Source organism: Penaeus vannamei, chromosome 3 (genome assembly GCF_042767895.1).
Source record: "Penaeus vannamei isolate JL-2024 chromosome 3, ASM4276789v1, whole genome shotgun sequence".
Lineage (NCBI taxonomy): Eukaryota > Metazoa > Arthropoda > Malacostraca > Decapoda > Penaeidae > Penaeus > Penaeus vannamei.
Genome location: NC_091551.1, coordinates 1,944,618 through 1,962,117, shown reverse-complemented (window position 1 = coordinate 1,962,117; position 17,500 = coordinate 1,944,618). Strand labels below are relative to the sequence as shown.

At 37.7% G+C, this 17,500-nt stretch overlaps 2 protein-coding genes across 4 annotated transcripts in view; one reads left to right on the top strand and one right to left on the bottom strand.

The window, feature by feature from the left end:
• The window catches only part of bc10 (BLCAP apoptosis inducing factor bc10), a 12,845-nt gene extending 3,815 nt beyond the window's left edge, over nucleotides 1–9,030 (top strand). The window contains exons 2-3 of the mRNA XM_027368785.2: nucleotides 3,311–3,553; nucleotides 4,369–9,030. Of these exons, the coding sequence (XP_027224586.1) occupies nucleotides 3,331–3,553; nucleotides 4,369–4,412 (267 nt within the window). The 5' untranslated portion in view covers nucleotides 3,311–3,330 and the 3' untranslated portion in view covers nucleotides 4,413–9,030. The remainder of the gene's footprint in view (nucleotides 1–3,310; nucleotides 3,554–4,368) is intronic.
• Nucleotides 9,031–11,334: 2,304 nt separating this feature from the next.
• Nucleotides 11,335–17,500, bottom strand: part of LOC113816725 (phosphatidylinositol transfer protein beta isoform) — a 22,983-nt gene continuing 16,817 nt past the window's right edge. Inside the window, exons 5-9 of one of the 3 annotated variants that reach the window (XM_070139668.1) lie at nucleotides 17,188–17,265; nucleotides 14,102–14,269; nucleotides 13,785–13,906; nucleotides 13,225–13,315; nucleotides 11,335–12,939 (exon numbers count right to left, since the gene is read on the bottom strand). In XM_070139668.1, the coding sequence (XP_069995769.1) occupies nucleotides 12,898–12,939; nucleotides 13,225–13,315; nucleotides 13,785–13,906; nucleotides 14,102–14,269; nucleotides 17,188–17,265 (501 nt within the window). In that variant the 3' untranslated portion in view covers nucleotides 11,335–12,897. Of the gene's footprint in view, nucleotides 12,940–13,224; nucleotides 13,316–13,784; nucleotides 13,907–14,101; nucleotides 14,270–16,076; nucleotides 16,155–17,187; nucleotides 17,266–17,500 lie in introns of all 3 variants that reach the window. The other 2 variants (XM_070139665.1, XM_070139671.1) reach the window with 2 other exon arrangements.

Here is a 17,500-nt window from a genome sequence, read left to right as displayed (position 1 = left end):
TGCCGCAGGTACTGGTCTCATGTTTACTTCTATAATTCTTTGATTATTTCTCTGTATAGCAATACTTGATGAGATGTGTGAAAAATTGAGAAAATCTGCAAGAAATTGTCTCCTAGAAAATGGTAAATATTGTTGATAATAATAATTTTTTGAAACATGCAGAATGGCTAAAACCCTTAGGTACCACAGACTGGGGTGGCAAGAAACTGCACCATGCCTGGAAGTTGGTAGGGCCCCTTGTGATTATTTGTAATTTGGTGACGTCAGTTAGCAGTTTCCGTTTAATGAATATTCCTTTAAAAAAATTACTTAATATCTTGTTGTTTGTTCCTTTCTGTTATTTATTTTCACTTATCCCAGTTCCTCTCCTAGATCCTTTTGACAAACCTGACGTATTTCACAGCCATTCTGAAGCCACACGAGGTGGATATATGAGCCAAATGTCAAGTCATATAGGAAGAAGAATTCAGCAGAAACTGAAGTCAGCTTACACAAAGCAATCATTTGGTGTAATAAGCATCCAACGATACTTCTGTTTTTCTTCTGTTTTTGAGCCTTGAAAGTTTACTTCACAGACCATCATTGGAAGACCTCATTATTTTACAGAACATAACTTCTATAACCTTTAGTATGAAATGGATGATGGAAGTGTATATGAATATAGTTAACTGATGTCGGATAGGCCAGTTGAGACATTAACTCAACACATCAGTGCGTTGCTCAACAAGGGGAAATAAAAGGGAGGGTTGCATGAGTGAGTGTGTGGGTGTGGGTGTTGACTTTTGCTTTTTTAAATCATGCATTTAAAGGATTATTACCGGAGTAGTCATAATCTGTGTGCTAAATGAATAAGCTATTTTGAAACTTTTTTGAACATGACAAGAATTAATATGAGGGAATCAGATTGAAAGTCTCTTTAATATATTCATTTGCTATTAGATTGCAAATTGATTTAACATTCCCTAGGTCAAATGGTGGCTGGCTACCATAGAGCAGCCATTTGATAGTTTGTACTCTGTTAATTCAGGGAAAGGCATGTATCCATTCTTTTGCAGTCTTTATTTTCAAAAATGTAAAAATAAAGAGTTTGAACAACTTCAGAAGGTGTAGCTCTGAATACAGATGCAGAGCTGGTGCATCTGCATGTATTATCAAGTGTACCGTGACAGCCATCACTAAACTATTAGCCAACCCAACAGTCATGGTCTGGACCGAACCACAACCATCAGTAATGGCTGACAACTTTCCACAACTGGTCAAGAAAGAAAGTAAAACTGATTAATAGAATTAAATGCTAGAATTATTTTGAAATTACTTTCCAGTTCCAGAAACATCAAATCTGGATCTATTAAGATGTCAGGCAAAGATTTGGTTAAGAGTTGAGGAATTTTTATACCATGATTATTAAATGTCAAAGGAGAAGAGCCTGGGGGATTGTGTTTAGAAGGTACAGAGAGTTTACGATCTTGCCATGGCTACTTTTATTTTAGTTTATTAATTTTGTTTACATGTAGATGGTTCTGCAAAAAGTATTCCTTTTATATTTCTTATCGCTATTAGTTTTAGCATTTTAAAAACATAACTGTAGCACTTGAAATAGTAATACTAGTAAAAAAAATTCACACAGTGGACAATATGTATACAGTACTCAGTCCCAGTGAGGTAAAAGAACAATGATCGTGGAGTGTATCTGCGATTTAAAGGAGTGAGGTGTGCTCCTTGGCTGAGCAGGGAGTCTCAATATGGGGATCATTCCCAGATCTAAACAGAGAATTGGTTGATACAGTCTCTGAGTAATGGTTGTTGGTATGTGGAGAGACAGATGTTTTGTTATCTGGGTTGACTGGGCTAGGAATGTTTGTGTGTTTTTTCGTGTGGTGAGATTTGCACACAATGATAACAATGATAACAGAAAAAATATAAATTACTCATTCCCTCCTCCTCCCTTCCACTCATCCTGTCCTTCTCCCTCCCTCCCTCCTTCCTTCCTCATCTTTCCTCTCCCACTTTCCTCTTTCTTCTTTCCTCTTTCCCGTCTCTCTTTCCTCTTTCTTTCCTCTTTCCCCTCTCTCTCCTCTCTCTCCTCTCTCCTCTTATCTTTCTTTTCTCCTCTCTCTTCCTTCCCTTCTCTCTCCTCTCCTGCCTCCCCCCCCCCTCTCTCTCTCTCTCTCTCTCTCCTCTCTCTCTCTCTCTCTCTCTCTCTCCTCTCTCTCTCTCTCTCTCTCTCTCTCTCTCTCTCTCTCTCCTCTCTCTCTCTCCCCCTCTCTCCCCCTCTCTCCCCCTCTCTCCCCCCTCTCTCCCCCTCTCTCCCTCCCTCCCTCTCCCTCTCCCCCCCCCCCCTCTCTCTCTCTCTCTTCTCTCTCTCTCTCTCTCTCTCTCTCTCTCTCTCTCTCTTCTCTCTCTCTCTCTCTCTCTCTCTCTCTCTCTCTCTCTCTCTCTCTCTCACTCTCTCACTCTCTCACTCTGCTCACTCACTCTCTCACTCACTCACTCACTCACTACTCACCCACTCACTCACTCTCCCTCCCTCCCTCACTCTCCCTCCCTCACTCTCCTCTGCCCTCCCCTCCCTCCTCTCCCTCCCTCCCTCCCTCCTCCCTCCCTCCTCCTCCCTCCCCTCCCTCCCTCCTCCCTCCCTCTCTCTCTCTCTCTCTCTCACTCTCTCTTTTCCTTTCTCTCTCACTCTTTCACTCTCACTCTTCCTCTCTCTCTCTCACTACCTCTCTCTCTCTCACTCCCTCTCTCTTTCTCTCTTTCTCTCTTTCTCTCTTTCTCTCTTTCACTCACTCACTCTCTCTCCTTTCTTTCGTTCTTTCTTTCTTTCTTTCTTCCTTCCTTCCTTCCTTCCTTCTCTTCCTTCCTTCCTTCCTTCCTTCCTTCCTTCCCTTCCTTCTTTCTTTCTTTCTTTCTTTCTTTCTTTCTCTCTCTCCTTTCTTTCTCTCTCTCTCTCTCTCTCTCTCTCTCTCTCTCTCTCTCTCTCTCTCTCTCTCTCTCTCTCTCTCTCTCTCTCTCTCTCTCTCTCTCTCTTTCTCTCTCTTTCTCTCTCTTTCTCTCTCTTTCTCTCTCTCTCTTTCTCTCTCTCCCCCTCTCCCTCTTTCTCTCTCTCTTTCTCTCTTTCTCTCTCTCCCCCTCTCCCTCTCCCTCCCCCTCCCCCTCCTTTCCCTCCCTCCCTTCCTTCTTCCTTCCCTCCCCCCTTTATCTCTATCTTTCTATCTATCTATCTCTTTTTTTCTTTCTCATAAAAAAGTGTTTGTGTTATATACATAATGCATAAACTGTGCAAGTAACCGGCCAGTGTCTTCCCCTCCAGATCTGCCGACCCCCAGCACCATGTATTGCCTGCAGTGGCTCATTCCCGTGCTGTTGATCCCCAAGCCCGTCCCGGCGGGCCTCCTACACAACCATGTGGTCTTCATGGTCCTCTACTTGACTGGTTTCTTCTTAGAGCGTAAGCCATGCACAATCTGCTCGCTGGTGTTCCTGGCGGCAGTGACGGTCCTCTGCTACTCCGGCATTGGCAACTGCCTCCTCTGGCCCACAGCGGACTGTCAAGGTCAGTCTTGGTTATCTGTTCTTTTTTTCCTTTTTTTTTCCAGTGACTAATGATTACTCATCTCTCTATGTTAGATTGTATCTGATAGAAGAGGTGGTGTTGTATCATTTACTTTATTGGGTTTGTTATCTTTATCATGTTGATAATAGGGTACAGTTAAGAGTTCTACAGTTAATTCTTGAGAATGATCAAACCCTCAATAGCAGTATTGTTTTTGTTATTATTATTATTTATTATCATTATCATTAATTATTATCATTATGATTATTTTTGTCATTATGATTATAATTATTATTGTTATTATTATTATTGTTATTATTATAATTATTATTTTTAATACTCTTATTGTTATTGTTGTTTTTTGCTATTGTTGTTATTAGTGTTTTGTTTTAAATCTGTTTTTTCTGATATTATCATTGTTATTTTATATTTATTTGTTTTTTTTTTATTTATTATATATATATATATTTTGTAATGAATGCTACTGCATCTACAACTATTATTATTATGGCTATTATTATTGTTGTTGTTGTTACTGGTGCTGCTGCAGTTATTATCAGCAGCAGTAGTAGTTGTAGTAATATTATTCTTTTAGTACAGATAAATCTCTTAATCATAATCCTTGTTCTTGTTAACAAGAGAGAGGTTTAGTCTTCCACTTTATTCATTATTGTGGAAAGAAAGCTTCTCATAAGTGTTCTTACTTTTTGTTCCTCAGATAGGACCTGCTATATTAATAAGAATGATTTCTAAAGCCTGCATGTTCCAGGCAAAATTTCTTCTGTCCCTTCAAGTAACGCAATCATTTGTTGTAGGTGAAGGCAGCGGAACGAGTGAGCTGTGTGGAGGAGGTGGATGACCTACTGGCTCAGATATGCAGAGGGCTGTGGACGAGACCAAGACTCAAGTGTGGCTATAAGTTTTCTAAAAAGAAAAGACAAAAAAAAAAAAAATGATAGTAATAAAAAATATATAAAAAATAGATAAAAAAGGATCCGAAGTGTTCACTGCATCAGAACCAACACACTGTGACGGAATTCTCTTGACTTCAGCTCATTTTGAGAAGCATTTTGGGGTTGGAACCAGTGGTAAGAATGAGGCAGCTGTGAGTGTGTGTCTACCCTGTGGATGCAGTGAAGCACTTGTTGCAAGAGCAGGGCCTTTAATGCGTTGATAAGGCATACAGACGTGGACCATGCTCAAGGGGTCGGAACGAATGTGAAATGCAGGACTCTGTGGTTTGGATTCTTAATCACAGAGGGATCCTGATACAATTTCAGTAAATCTTTTCAATGAAAGTGGAATGTTTAACCAATGAGGAATTTTACTATTTTCTTGCAATGCCAAATAAAAAAAAGAAAAAAATATTGCATAGAGGTGCCTTTTCAGTATTGGATTGCTTCAGTGTGTTTTGTTGAACTTTAGGTAAAAATACATTCTTGACAAACCAAAAATGTAGCAGTCCTTTGTCTTATAAGAAATGTTGGGTTACTAGGATATTACATTGTGTAGTTAGCCTTATCTTGTACATGAATATAATGCTTTTCACACTCTGTTGCAGTTATGTATATATATGAATGGATACCACTTTATGTGTATAAGAATTTTTCCAACTTCGTGAAGGAAAATCTACCCATAACAGATCTTCCTACACATGTGATATTGCAGGCATTAAGGAAGGCTGAAAGGGCCAACCCAGTGACCCAGTCTTAGATATATTGACATGCTAAATGTACGGTGTTCTTTCTTTTGTCAGCAAAGGTTTTCTTGATATTACCCAGGTTAGACTTCTGGAGACTGTGTGCTTACCTATAGGAAATGCTTTCTTTTTGATTTGAAGATTTCTTGCCCACACAGCTACCCTATTTTCAGACATTTTGTAGATTTTGTACAGATTCTGAATCAAAGTATATGTCTAGTTTCATATTTTCGGATGGAGATGGAGAAAGAAAAGAAGAGAGGGAGATGCTATGGCAAGTAGATTAAAGGCAAGTATTTCCATGTGCAGTGATGTTTGGCTTAGAGGTATCACATAGACTGCATTCTGGAAGGTGCATGTTCCAATTGGTTTTCGTTCTGTTTTAGAAATGAAATTGAAAAGTATGTTTCTTTATTTTTTTATGGTTTAAATTTTAATGCTTCCATTGCATCAGGGTTGTATCCAGCTACTCTTCTTTTTAAAGTTTTTGTATTTTATACTCTATTTGTCCTAAAAGAGTTTAGATAATGCAGACTTGGAAGAAAGTAAGAAGAAAGTAATTATTAGACTATAAAATATTGAATATCAAGATCAGAAGTCATTTATAAGTTACTCTGTTTTCAACATGTGATAAGGGTTTTGGAAAGGAAGGGAATGTAGATTGTGAGCCATTTCTTTTCTTTTTCTTTCTGTAGCTTGTTCCACTTGCAATCTTTCTACCTTCTTTCAGTTGCCTTTGTTTGTTTGTTTTCCTTTTTAAATGGATGTGTTAGGAATTGATGAGAAATTGATAAAAAGAGTTAACTAGCCACTTTGATTTTTAAAGAAAGAACTTTGTGTCATAGTATATCTTTTTGGATGCATTAGAGTCAAGAGAAATGTTTTAAGAGCTAGTTCATATTTGATATAAACATATATATTTTTTCGAAGCTATGAAGATAAGGAAAGGATTGAGAGGACCACTTTGTTGGTATCTAATATTCACACAGTATTAGTTTTGGTGGTTTTATCCATGATTTTAATAACAATTCATTTGACTGCCATTCATAAATGTACTCTGTATTAATTTATATTCCTCATTGTGATGGTAATTGTAAAGTAAAGCCGGACAATCAAACGGAGACACAAAAAGGTCTCCAGCAACAGAAAAACTTGTTCTGTAAGTGGAAATAACCTCCCTAATTAGGCATATCAGTTTTCTTCGTCTTTCTCTTCCTCCTCCTCTTCTGCTTCCTCTTATTAGGTGTTTGGTCCAAGTGAGAGGATGTTGTTTGTGAGTAATTGTGCTGTGCACCTTTGCCGTTCTGGAACTGAATCTTGGTAACACTTGCAGAGGATTTTTCAAGCCTTGAAGTAATATATTGATTGTTATCTAATGTGACTAAACTTTCCTCATACTGTTTGCAATTTTAATTTTGTTTTTCTTGTTCTTCCAGTTTTGTTTTTAGTTAGTGTTACTCTTATTTATTATGTATGTGGTTTAATCATTAGTGGGTTCATAAGTTTTCACTTCTTGGGTAAATATTTTAATGAATATAGTAGGAGAAAACTTGCTTCTGTCCATATTTTGCCAATATTCATGAAAGCAATGTCTTAAAATCAAATACAGACTGTGTGTTTGTGTATCTTAGCTTCAAAGAGAGACACAAACACACAAGTAACAGTCAGCGAGGTACAATGTTATCATCAAATAGAGATGTTTCATTATTTCAACCCAGCTTACATAAAAGATAAATTATGTAGAAGTTAGTCCAAGTACATGGTGCTCGTAAGGCACACACTGTGGTGCATGGTAGCGACATAAGTTTTATTATAAGGAAAAAGTTTTCCTGCAAGAAGGAAGAATGCTGAAACGCATTCTATATAGAATCCTAAATAGCCTCCTGGACTCTCCCCAAGTAGCAGGTACCACAGAGAGCAGAACTAAACTACTTAACCAAGTGACCCACTAATAAAAATTGTCTAACCAGCTAAGCTAGCTTCATGGAAATTACTTATGTACAGTGTATTCACGTCATATCCATGGCTGCCCTCATCAGTGAGTTGTTTTGTTTACGGGTTTAGTTCTGCTCTCTCTGGCACCTGTTGCTTGGGGAGAGTGAGTTCCAGTACTTCTAAAGGAGTCTATTTAGAGATTCCTGCAACTTCAGAGAATAATTACCAGAGAAAAGGAAAATCTGAGGTGTGTATATTTTTGTTGTATCAAAACAATATTATCCTGTTCAACTGTTTATATATTCCAGTGATATTTTTTTTTCTTTGTAGCATCATTTTGTATGCAAAGTAAAATTTGTAATTTATGTAAACAGGGGAATACTAAACATATCTTAGAGTAGCTGTAATTTTGGTTAGTACAATTTGCAGTGACTATTTGTATCTGTTTAGAAATCTTCCCAAGTATTGTCCATGTTCTGAATCTATTGCATCCAAATTTTAAGCATTTTTGCACAGGAAGTAGTCTATGACCACTTTATCATGAAAACAACCTTCCAAGAGATAATTTTAAAGTTTTGATAGGCATGCATTGTGCATCTTTGTACTCGTCTTTCATTTCAGTGCTTCTATTTATTTTTAACTGTTCTGCCATCCCCCTCCCCTCCATGTAGACTTAATGTCATAAAAAGATCTTGAAAAAGGCTAACCCCTTTGTAAATCCTTGTTTGCCAGAACAGCAGTGCTCCTGTGGTGTTATCATGGACTTAAGCTTGTTTGTAGCATAATGATTAGTTGGTAGTACGATATGTAAGCCAGTTGATAAAGAAAAGTACATTTTGTACATTATGCAAAAATCCCTGACAGATATGTGGAAGCTTGTGATATTTACATTAGATGGTGGGATTTTCTTGAGGATAGTGTTGACATGCACTCAAAGTATATTAACTATGTGCGTGTATGTTTTCATGTGTTTTGTATTTTTTTCTTTTTTTTCAGGGGCTTTTATAATCTTTCAGATTACTGAAGGATACAAAAGTATTAAAATGTGATATTGATCATTGTCCTATAGATATGGTCACTAAAATTATGATGCAGTTTTTATTATTATTATTATTATTATTATTGATGGATGAAAAAAATCTGATAAGGCCAAAATGTGAATATTCAATTACTTTTTAACCCCCCCTTTTACAAACAAACACATACCATAGATATTAGGATTTCTATTTGTGTATACTTTGGTGATGAGGATCCCATTGATGGAACTCTAGTCTGTTCCATATCCATTGTTGAATTCTAGCCATCAGATGTCTTGCTGTGATTGTTGCACATCCTTGTTCATTATTTCACATTTATAGTTACATGAATATCCTGTATTTAGACAGATCAGGTAAATCTAGTCAGTCAGGCTCACCATCAAGGCATCAGTTAGTGTACATATTTCATGCTCTATGCTTTTGTTGCGTAAAGAGACCTGATTTTGGGAGAGAGCTTCAGACAACTAATATTGTATATTATTAAAAATTTTGAAGTATTCACCAAAATGTCCTGAAATTAGTACTAACATTCATTAAGTAGCTCTTATCTTGCTGAAGTCTCATCTGTGTGCCACATTTTCAAGTGCTTTTGTTGCACTGGAGTTTAGCAATATAATAGGGTTTGGCATGTGTGTGGTCATTTGGAAACAGGATAAATGTTGACAAAATGTTTCAAGGTTAGACCTTTCTGTAGCCTTATAGAGGAGAATGTGGAAATCTGCATCCAGTAATATAATCTGGGTGAAGACTAGGATACAACTGTTAATGGAATCTTAAAAGTATTTTGTGAATAAATTTTTATTATATGGAATTTTTTATTTACTCCTTAAATAAGAAGATGAGTTTTTGTTTCAAATTGAATGAATTTTTTTGTAAGCCTTATTCCTTGTTCAAGAATTAATATTTTCTGGAAAAAACTTTTGCTTGATTTAAGCAACAGTAAATCTGGAATGCATTTTCTTGTGAACTAGCTGTGAAGGGAGTAATCACATTCATACAGTTGTGTGTGACTAATATTTTGCTCACCATCAGCTAAAGTATCTGCCTATGCAATGTCCATTAAGCCCACCTACATGCAATGTCAGCTACTATTGTCATGTCTGGCATCAACAACTCAGATATGTGGATAGCATCACACCAAGAGTTAACAGCCTGCCAGGCTTTGTCTGTGGAAGTTGGATTTTTTTTTTTTTTTACATTCTATATTAAAACTGATAAGGAATAGAGTGATCGACATTACTGGATTAGGGAGTATAAGAGAAACCTTGTCGGTGTGCTCCATGTCTGGCTTCACATAGAGTGAGACCATTTTTGTATCTGAGAGCTGCTACCTCAGACTCGAACTTGTAAGTGGGATAGCCTCTATAAAATACATTATGGGGGCCACCGCAGTTAGCACATATGCGTGTTTGTGCAGGGCAGTTTGATCTGTTATGACCGTGTTGGGCACAGAGGGGGCATCGGTTTGTGGAGCAACAGTGATTGGTAGGATGTCCAAATTGCAAACACTTTTGACACTGACGGGGAGGAGGTTGGTATGGTTGAACAGGGAGAGATTGTCCACTAATGTAGATATGAACAGGAAGGTCATGTGTACTGAAAGTAATTTTGGCAATGTTGGTGGGTTTCTTTCGATGACCTCTAGGAGGAAGGGAGTAGCAATGTACTGATATAACTTCCTGGTCTTTGAGGCAGCCGAGCAAGTCTTCTCCACAATCTGACCAATCTTTGGTATCGATTAGGCAGTTTGCTGGGGAGATAGAGACAGTTCTGGTACAAGTATTAAGAGTTGGATGAGGTTCTGCAGGGATGGGGTTGCCAGAGAGATCAATTGGTTTTGATAATGCTATAGCTTCAGCTTCAGATCTGACTGCTACAAGATGGGAGTGATCGCATCAGGTACGGAAAGGGACTCTGCCTACATGTTTTTGGAGACATTGTTGAAAGAGAAGTGTTGCCTGAGTAAGGAGCTGTAGGGGGGATCACGAAAAATTGGTCCCATTTAGCTGGGCTAAAACTTAACTACTAGAGTAGTTAAGATATTTATAGGGTTGGTGGTGGTAGAAGGACAGGGGCGTGTGGAAGCGGGAGTGTTGTTGAGGGGCGTAGTATTACGGAGAGATGGAGAATACAGCTGTAAGGTAGTAATAAGGGAGGTTGGGGTGTTTGATGAAGGTTGTGGGGGTAGAGTTGATGAATTTGAGGAAGTTGGGAGGGTAGGAATGTTTTCTGGAGATTGAGTCTGCTTGGGTGGGTAATGCACTAGTAGGCAATTTGTGGTGGGTAATAGTTTCAGTGTTCAGTCATGGTCAAAGGAGAGCCTTGGGCCGGGGACATAAATAGTCCACCCCTCAGTGCCCTGTAGGGGGTAAGGGCTAGACGATTAAATCGGGAGTACCATGCCCATGGTTCCCGCAGGCCATTCAGGACTGACACAAGGTCAGCCTCTCATCCTTTCAGCACGGCTCTTACACCTTAGGAAGTAGTGGTAGAAGGGATTGAAGAAGGGACGGAAACAAAAAGCTGGAGAGGGAAAAGACCATGCAAAATTAGTCGAGTCGAGGGCTGAAGCCCTAGGCAGGGGAGATCCCTGCATTGAGTCTCAGTCTCCGTCTCCTAAGCCCCCCCACGACAACAATGGGCAAGGGATTGGGGGGATCAGTTTTAATATAAAATTAGTTTTCAACTAGTGTAGTTCATACCTCCAGCCTGTCAGACTAGAAAGTCAGATGACTTTGCTGGTGGCAGGAGTAACAAATTAATACAGCAAAAGTATCGACATATTGATAACTGTATGGAAGGACTTGGACCGAGCCAAAGACTGCACTATGAGACTAGCAAAGGACCTGTTGCTTGCACAATCTAGGTCTGCCTACACAGACTTGATTTAAATTACTGAGGATAATCCTGCCACTGAACTTGTCTCTTCTGGAAATAATTCAGGAAGAAAGCTCAAAGGAAGATGACAAAGCTGTGACTTCAAGAAACCAACAGGATGGGCCATGGACAAGCTTGATGCCGCCTCCTGACCCTCACAGCTAGAAACAGGATGGATGCAGCAACATCTTTCACAAAAATCTTTGCAGGGTGCAAAAGGAAAAACAATAAAATATATTTGCCATACCTTTTAATAGTCATTATCATTTTATAGATTATCAACAAGGTTTTAATTTCAAATTATCCCTAAAAATTGTAAGTCCTAACTTGTATTCATTTAACTTTTCCATGCAATGCATGAATGAGCAAGGGACACAGAATCACAATTTCACTGGCTTTCAATTTAGTGTGGCAATAATGATATTTACCCACCCAACCCACCCACTAAATTTCATTAATTAAATCTCAAGAGGCACCAAATACAAAACAGCATGTACATGGCACAGATCAAATCATATGTATTATCTAAAGAGCTTTCATCTGTTTCCATTATACATGTTATTTGTATTCCTGAATAATACATAATAACCATAAAGGTCAACTATTCTGTCTAGAATAGATAGAATCAAGAGTGCCTACTAACTTAACCTGACTATTCTGGTAAGTTCCTCACATGTTTTACTCAAAATTAATCAAAGATCAAGTTGCACTCTTTTTACATCACACTGGACTATAAGGAATGAAGTATTGTGTTGCCAAACATCATTGGTAAAGGTCCTGTACCATACATCAGGGAAAGTCCTGCTTTTAAATTACTGAATAGCAAAGATAGCTCACTTGTAACATACAAAATCAAGTAAAATACAAGTTAAAATGTGAACAAGTCAACCTTACACTCTACTTGTCAGAACCCTTTAATTTTGATTCCAATAGATATTTTATTAAAATAAAAATCCCAACTTTTAACTTGGAAACGTAAAATTCTTACTGCGAGCATGTACCAACCTCAACACTGAACAAAATTTGATTTTAAAACAATTTTTGTTATTCCCAAGACAATCTCCATCTTACAAGCAGAAACTAAATAACTTCATTTCATGCCCAAATATATGGTAGTAAAACTTTTAATCTGAATCTGACACATGCCCGAAACAGCTATCTATCCCAGACGCATGGTAACTCGGGGTACATGTAATATTTCACAGTTGCAGTACAGAAGTAGTGCTTATATGATAAAAATGTTTGTGAACTAGCAGGTCTGCAGTCCTCCTTTGCTACGGGCTAAAAGTGCTTCTATCCAGCAACAAGGATAATCTTCCCTTTCAAGACTGTACAAGCAATAAGGGCTGCTAATACTCTTCTCTGACACTCTTCACTGTCTTTGCATCCCCTTGTATTCATGCCACGACTTATATAATCTTACAATAAAAATCACCGAGATGAAAAAAAAAAAAAAAAAGGAATAAAAATATCTATGATGATAGTAATAAAAAAAAAAAGTCTTAGATAACCTCAATTACAATTCAAATTAATACTAACAGAGACTGTGAGTAATTCCAACTTGGGTTTTGCCTGGTTTCAAGCTCGCAGTAACAGGACTCCAGGAGGTTCCAGTGCACACCATCACATGGAAGAGGTGGGATGCCTGTACACTGCTTGCTTGCCTCTGTATCTTGCTCAGTGCAGAGCTGGCATGGATCACAGTATCCTGAACATTATATAATATGGCAGGGTTGGAGCTAGCAGCCTGGGCTCCCAGCATGATCCAGTGCAAGTAAAGATGTTTGGATCATCCTTTACTCGCCTTTGGTGCCCCGTACTTCACCCTGCTGTCTTTGCTGTTTTTGGGAAAATGAAGGGGGGATATTTAACAAGTAATTACTTCTATGTTGCAAAATACTATATATATCATCAGTTTAATGCATTCATTTTATTCTTTCTCATAAGTGGTTATTACCCTAATTCTTATTAAAGCCCAAGCTTTGCAAAAGGCTAAATGATCACAATCATTTGCAAGTTCCATATAAATTAATAATTTTTATGTAACTCCTATGAAGTGATGCATAAAAAGATCAATAAATTATGTTCACCACAAAAGAAAGCAATTGCAAATATGTGCTTACACTATCTAGCTCATCCTTTGTTTTATCTTCTAAGCGGCGGATGTCATCCATGGTCATTCCATGCCATCTGTCCATCCAACAGAACACTTGCCTGGAGGAATGTAATTATTGGGTTTATTCCAGTTAGCCCATCTCTAAGACAAAATTAAGGTGATCTCTTTACACCCTACCCTTATAAATAGAATGACCCTGATATTTTCTGAAGAAAGAAAGAAAAAAACTAAAACTAAGTACACCCACTCATGTCAAGAGCTCTTGGCCCCATATCAAAACTCTCTGGTGTGTGCACGGTCAGTTTCTTGATAAAAAAAAATAAGGAGCACAGGACATAAATCTACAACCCTACACTCTTGGCTACAGGTTATGCAACTGTTCATGTGATGAGTCCAAAGAGGTATTATGACTACTTTTTCATGGCTGTTTCTCCTCAATGACCACAGCAGGGCTAAACAAGCACACAACTGTTTAGTTCACAAATTTTAAAGCAGGCTCCTAGATGTGATGGAATGTCATCCCAGCCTAAATTAACAGATACAACTGTAAAATAAAACAGAATTCACCTATGAAAGTTGGTGAAAAGTCTACGCTCAATGTCCTGGATGAACTTCTCCACACGTGTCTGTAGTCCAAACCACTTGAACTCGCATGTCACTAGCTTATAGCATGTCATCACTGGATCACACTGAAAAGGAAAGCACACATAATACTTGGGCCATATTCTTTATTTCCTTCACTACAATAGCTTCATTACATTCATATCCACAAATAGAATTCTCCCAATAGCTGAACTGTAACAATTTAAAATCTCCTTTATTATTCCTTGTATCAGAAAGTTACTTTCACCCTAATGTCTGGATCATTCTATATTCATCCTTACCTTTTTCCACCACTCTGGGCCTACCAGTGGCCCACGACCAGTCTTTTCAGACCTGAATTTGGTCGGGTCTTCATCAGCTTTGTAATCTGAAGACTTAACTGGGTCATTGGCAATGTCAATAGGTACTACCTCACGTAATTTAAATTTTTCACCGGTGAGTTCATGTGCCTGCCAAAGGTTAAAATAGAAGTTACAGCATTAAAATCTGAGTTCACATGTTTGGTAAAATAAAATTTAACTGCAGTTTAGGTGTCTCTAGCAACACTTCCTGTTATTTAGACAAACAATTTCTTTGAAAACTAATATCAACTATAGATCAATAAAATTCAATTTAAAATTCTCAGAGCAGATGAATAATAAATGTACTTAATAAACTAACAAATACAACAGTTTAGTAGTACTCTTTCAGTTTCAAGCAAGCTACAGTCATAAGAGTCAGTAATGAAGTTGTGAAGAATATCACCACATGCAAAAAATAAAAGGTGGAAAGTCTTAGGGCATCCTCAAGAATATAAGATTTACCAAAGCATCATGACACACTATGTAAAATTTTGACCTTGAACATATGTAATTGGGTACAAGATTTGAGGGCATGAGCATTCACAGGTGTTCTCAGACTAATCGGCCTGCCAATGTATTTATTAAATGTTTTGTTGATTTAAACTTTCATCTAAAACAAGCACTGATATGTTTGCATCATTGCCCTCTATCTTATGACTATAAGGCATTAACGTGAACACATCAAAGCTTGTGTTATAAAAGAAAGCTTAAACCAACAAAACATTTAATAAATGTATTGCCAGGTGATTAGTCTGAGAACATTATTGGACACCAATTCCCTCATCTGTTCTCTACCACCAAATACTCTTCTACATGAAAAAAATTATTTTCTGCTGACAATATCAGTAACAGGACAAAGCTATACTTTTCTTCACTATACAAGATAATCAGTGACAAATCTTAATACTAATTTCAAAGTATCCTTATACCTATACATCATAAGCTTTTCCTTTAGCAGTGAAAATGGCATTGGATAATTTGATATCTTCTTGGGCAAAGAATATAAGACTTGAGGTACCTAAAACACATGCTCATGTTAGTTCTAAATATCCTGGAGCTTAGTCATCACTTTATTTTTAATTTTTCGATGCATCACTCAATTACCACAAAAAAGGCACATCTGATACAAAATTTGCAGGATGTAGTTCTCTCCTTCATGAACTTTCCCTATCTACCGGATTAAAAATTACATTAAGAATCAAAGAAGGTCTTGAAGCAATAATAATAATAAATAACAATAATAATATTTATAACAATTATAATAATAACAATAGTAATGATAATAAAAACTAACTGACTTGGGTGTACTTTTGACAGTGAATGTTATACGAAGTTACACTCCTTTTCAAAAATAATGGCTTTCTTTTCTTTTCTTCTTTTCTTTCCCTCTATTGGTTAACAAATTTTGAGAAATGAAGTTGTTACATAAAAAGTCTGATAGAAGAAATAAAGTTTGCAAAGATATGTCCCTAATCAAAGAATAACAGAAGATTCAGCATCAACTCTCATTATGTATCTATGGCAACTTAAGTTACGTAGCCTGACCATGGTAAAAATGAAAATAATGATCTGTTCGGAGACCATTCTCCTAATGAGAAAAAGAAGAAAAAAATATATATATATATATAAAATCAACTAGGTGTTCTATAAATGAGGAACTACCTAATCAATTTTGAGTAAAAATAAAAAGAGAGAAGAAAAGAGAGAAAAAAATTGAAGAGCAAAGAGATAATAGATACAAGAAGAGATGAGACGAGGTGGGGTGAGAGGAGAGAGGAGAGAAGATGAGAGGAAACGAGAAGTAATGAAAAGAGAGAAGAGAAATGAGATATGAAGAGAAGAGAAAAGAAAAGAAAGGACAAGAAAGAGAGAGAGAGAAAGAGATAAAACCAAAATGACAGAAAACAGGACTCACATTTTCCATGTTCCCCGTATCAGCCACGTGAAGTGTCTCAATGCATATTACAAAGTTTTTCTTCATATAGCCTGGGTTCTGTCATGCAGACAAATAGGGAAGAAAAAAATGGAAGATATACAATAACTTGCGGGTGCTGGATAAAAGAAATCAATGAATGAAAGATAAAAAAAAAAAAGAAAGAAAAGAGCGAGAAACACAGAACGACAGATCTGGGGTGGATTTCTTAGCATCACTGCCATGGTCAGGTAACGATTACCTTTACCTGAGTTAGGCCTCAGACTCTTTGGGAAAGCTCTCATACCTGAGGAGTGAGCTGGGTAGCAAGGTGTTAGGACATTGTTGAAGGCCTTGTCTATTTTGCAATTGCATAGTTAAAATAGGGTAATGTCAACTTTATGTATTTTGTCGTTTGTGCTGATGCATTGCTGTATGACAGTCCGGATATAATCATTTTGAAAAGCAGGAATTGCATGAATAAAAGCTGCAGATGCAAAATGTAACAGGCCGTATGTATGGTTTGTGTGTAGGCTATAATTTGCTTATTTATGCATGGGACTATGGCAACAAATCAAACTTCTTTTGCTTCAGGCATACAGTGCATATCTGTACATATAGTGACAGCTTCATAAAGTTAATTTGTGACTTGCAAACTATAGCCTTGACTCAAGTAGAGCAGAGACCGAGACACATGGGCAGCATAGCATTCCCTTGTGCTCGAAATCTTCACTGCTGTGCTTGAAGAAAAAACAGAATTAGATAAGGTACAAGTTTGGGAGTAAGACTGTTGAACACCACACTCAGAATGCGTACCAGATACTGAGAGAGGCCTCATGTACCACATCCCAAGTAAGTGAGGATATGAAAAAGTGGGTGAGTAAGAAAGAAATGACCACCAAGAGAGGATGAAACATCATTTCCACAAACACAATGATGGCAAAACAGAGGATTTACCATGCAACCAAGGGCCTGGTGATGGGTACATGCGTCTTTCTCTCACTAACTGACACACATCAAGCCTATGGTGTGAGCACATGTGAGTGTCTGGCTGCCTAGAAACAGAGGCGAGCCGCAGCATGCCAGTACTCAAGATGGCCGAAGCTCCACTCACATTCTCCATCTGCCCATCCCCAGGAGCATGTAAGGTCTCTATGGAGATGTAAAAAGCATCCTTCATGTAGCCCGGGTTCTGGAAGGCAACTGCAATTTATGGGCACACCCTGTTCAGCTCAGGTTGTGTAGAAACATGTACAAAGGTACTCTTGTACTCTTTTAAGTTCATTCACTCTCACTCTCCCTCACACTCATTCTGTCTCATTCTCATTCTCTTTCTCTCTCTCACTATCACTCATTCTCTCTCTCTCTCTCTCTCTCACTATCACTCATTCTCTCTCTCTCTCTCTCACTATCACTCATTCTCTCTC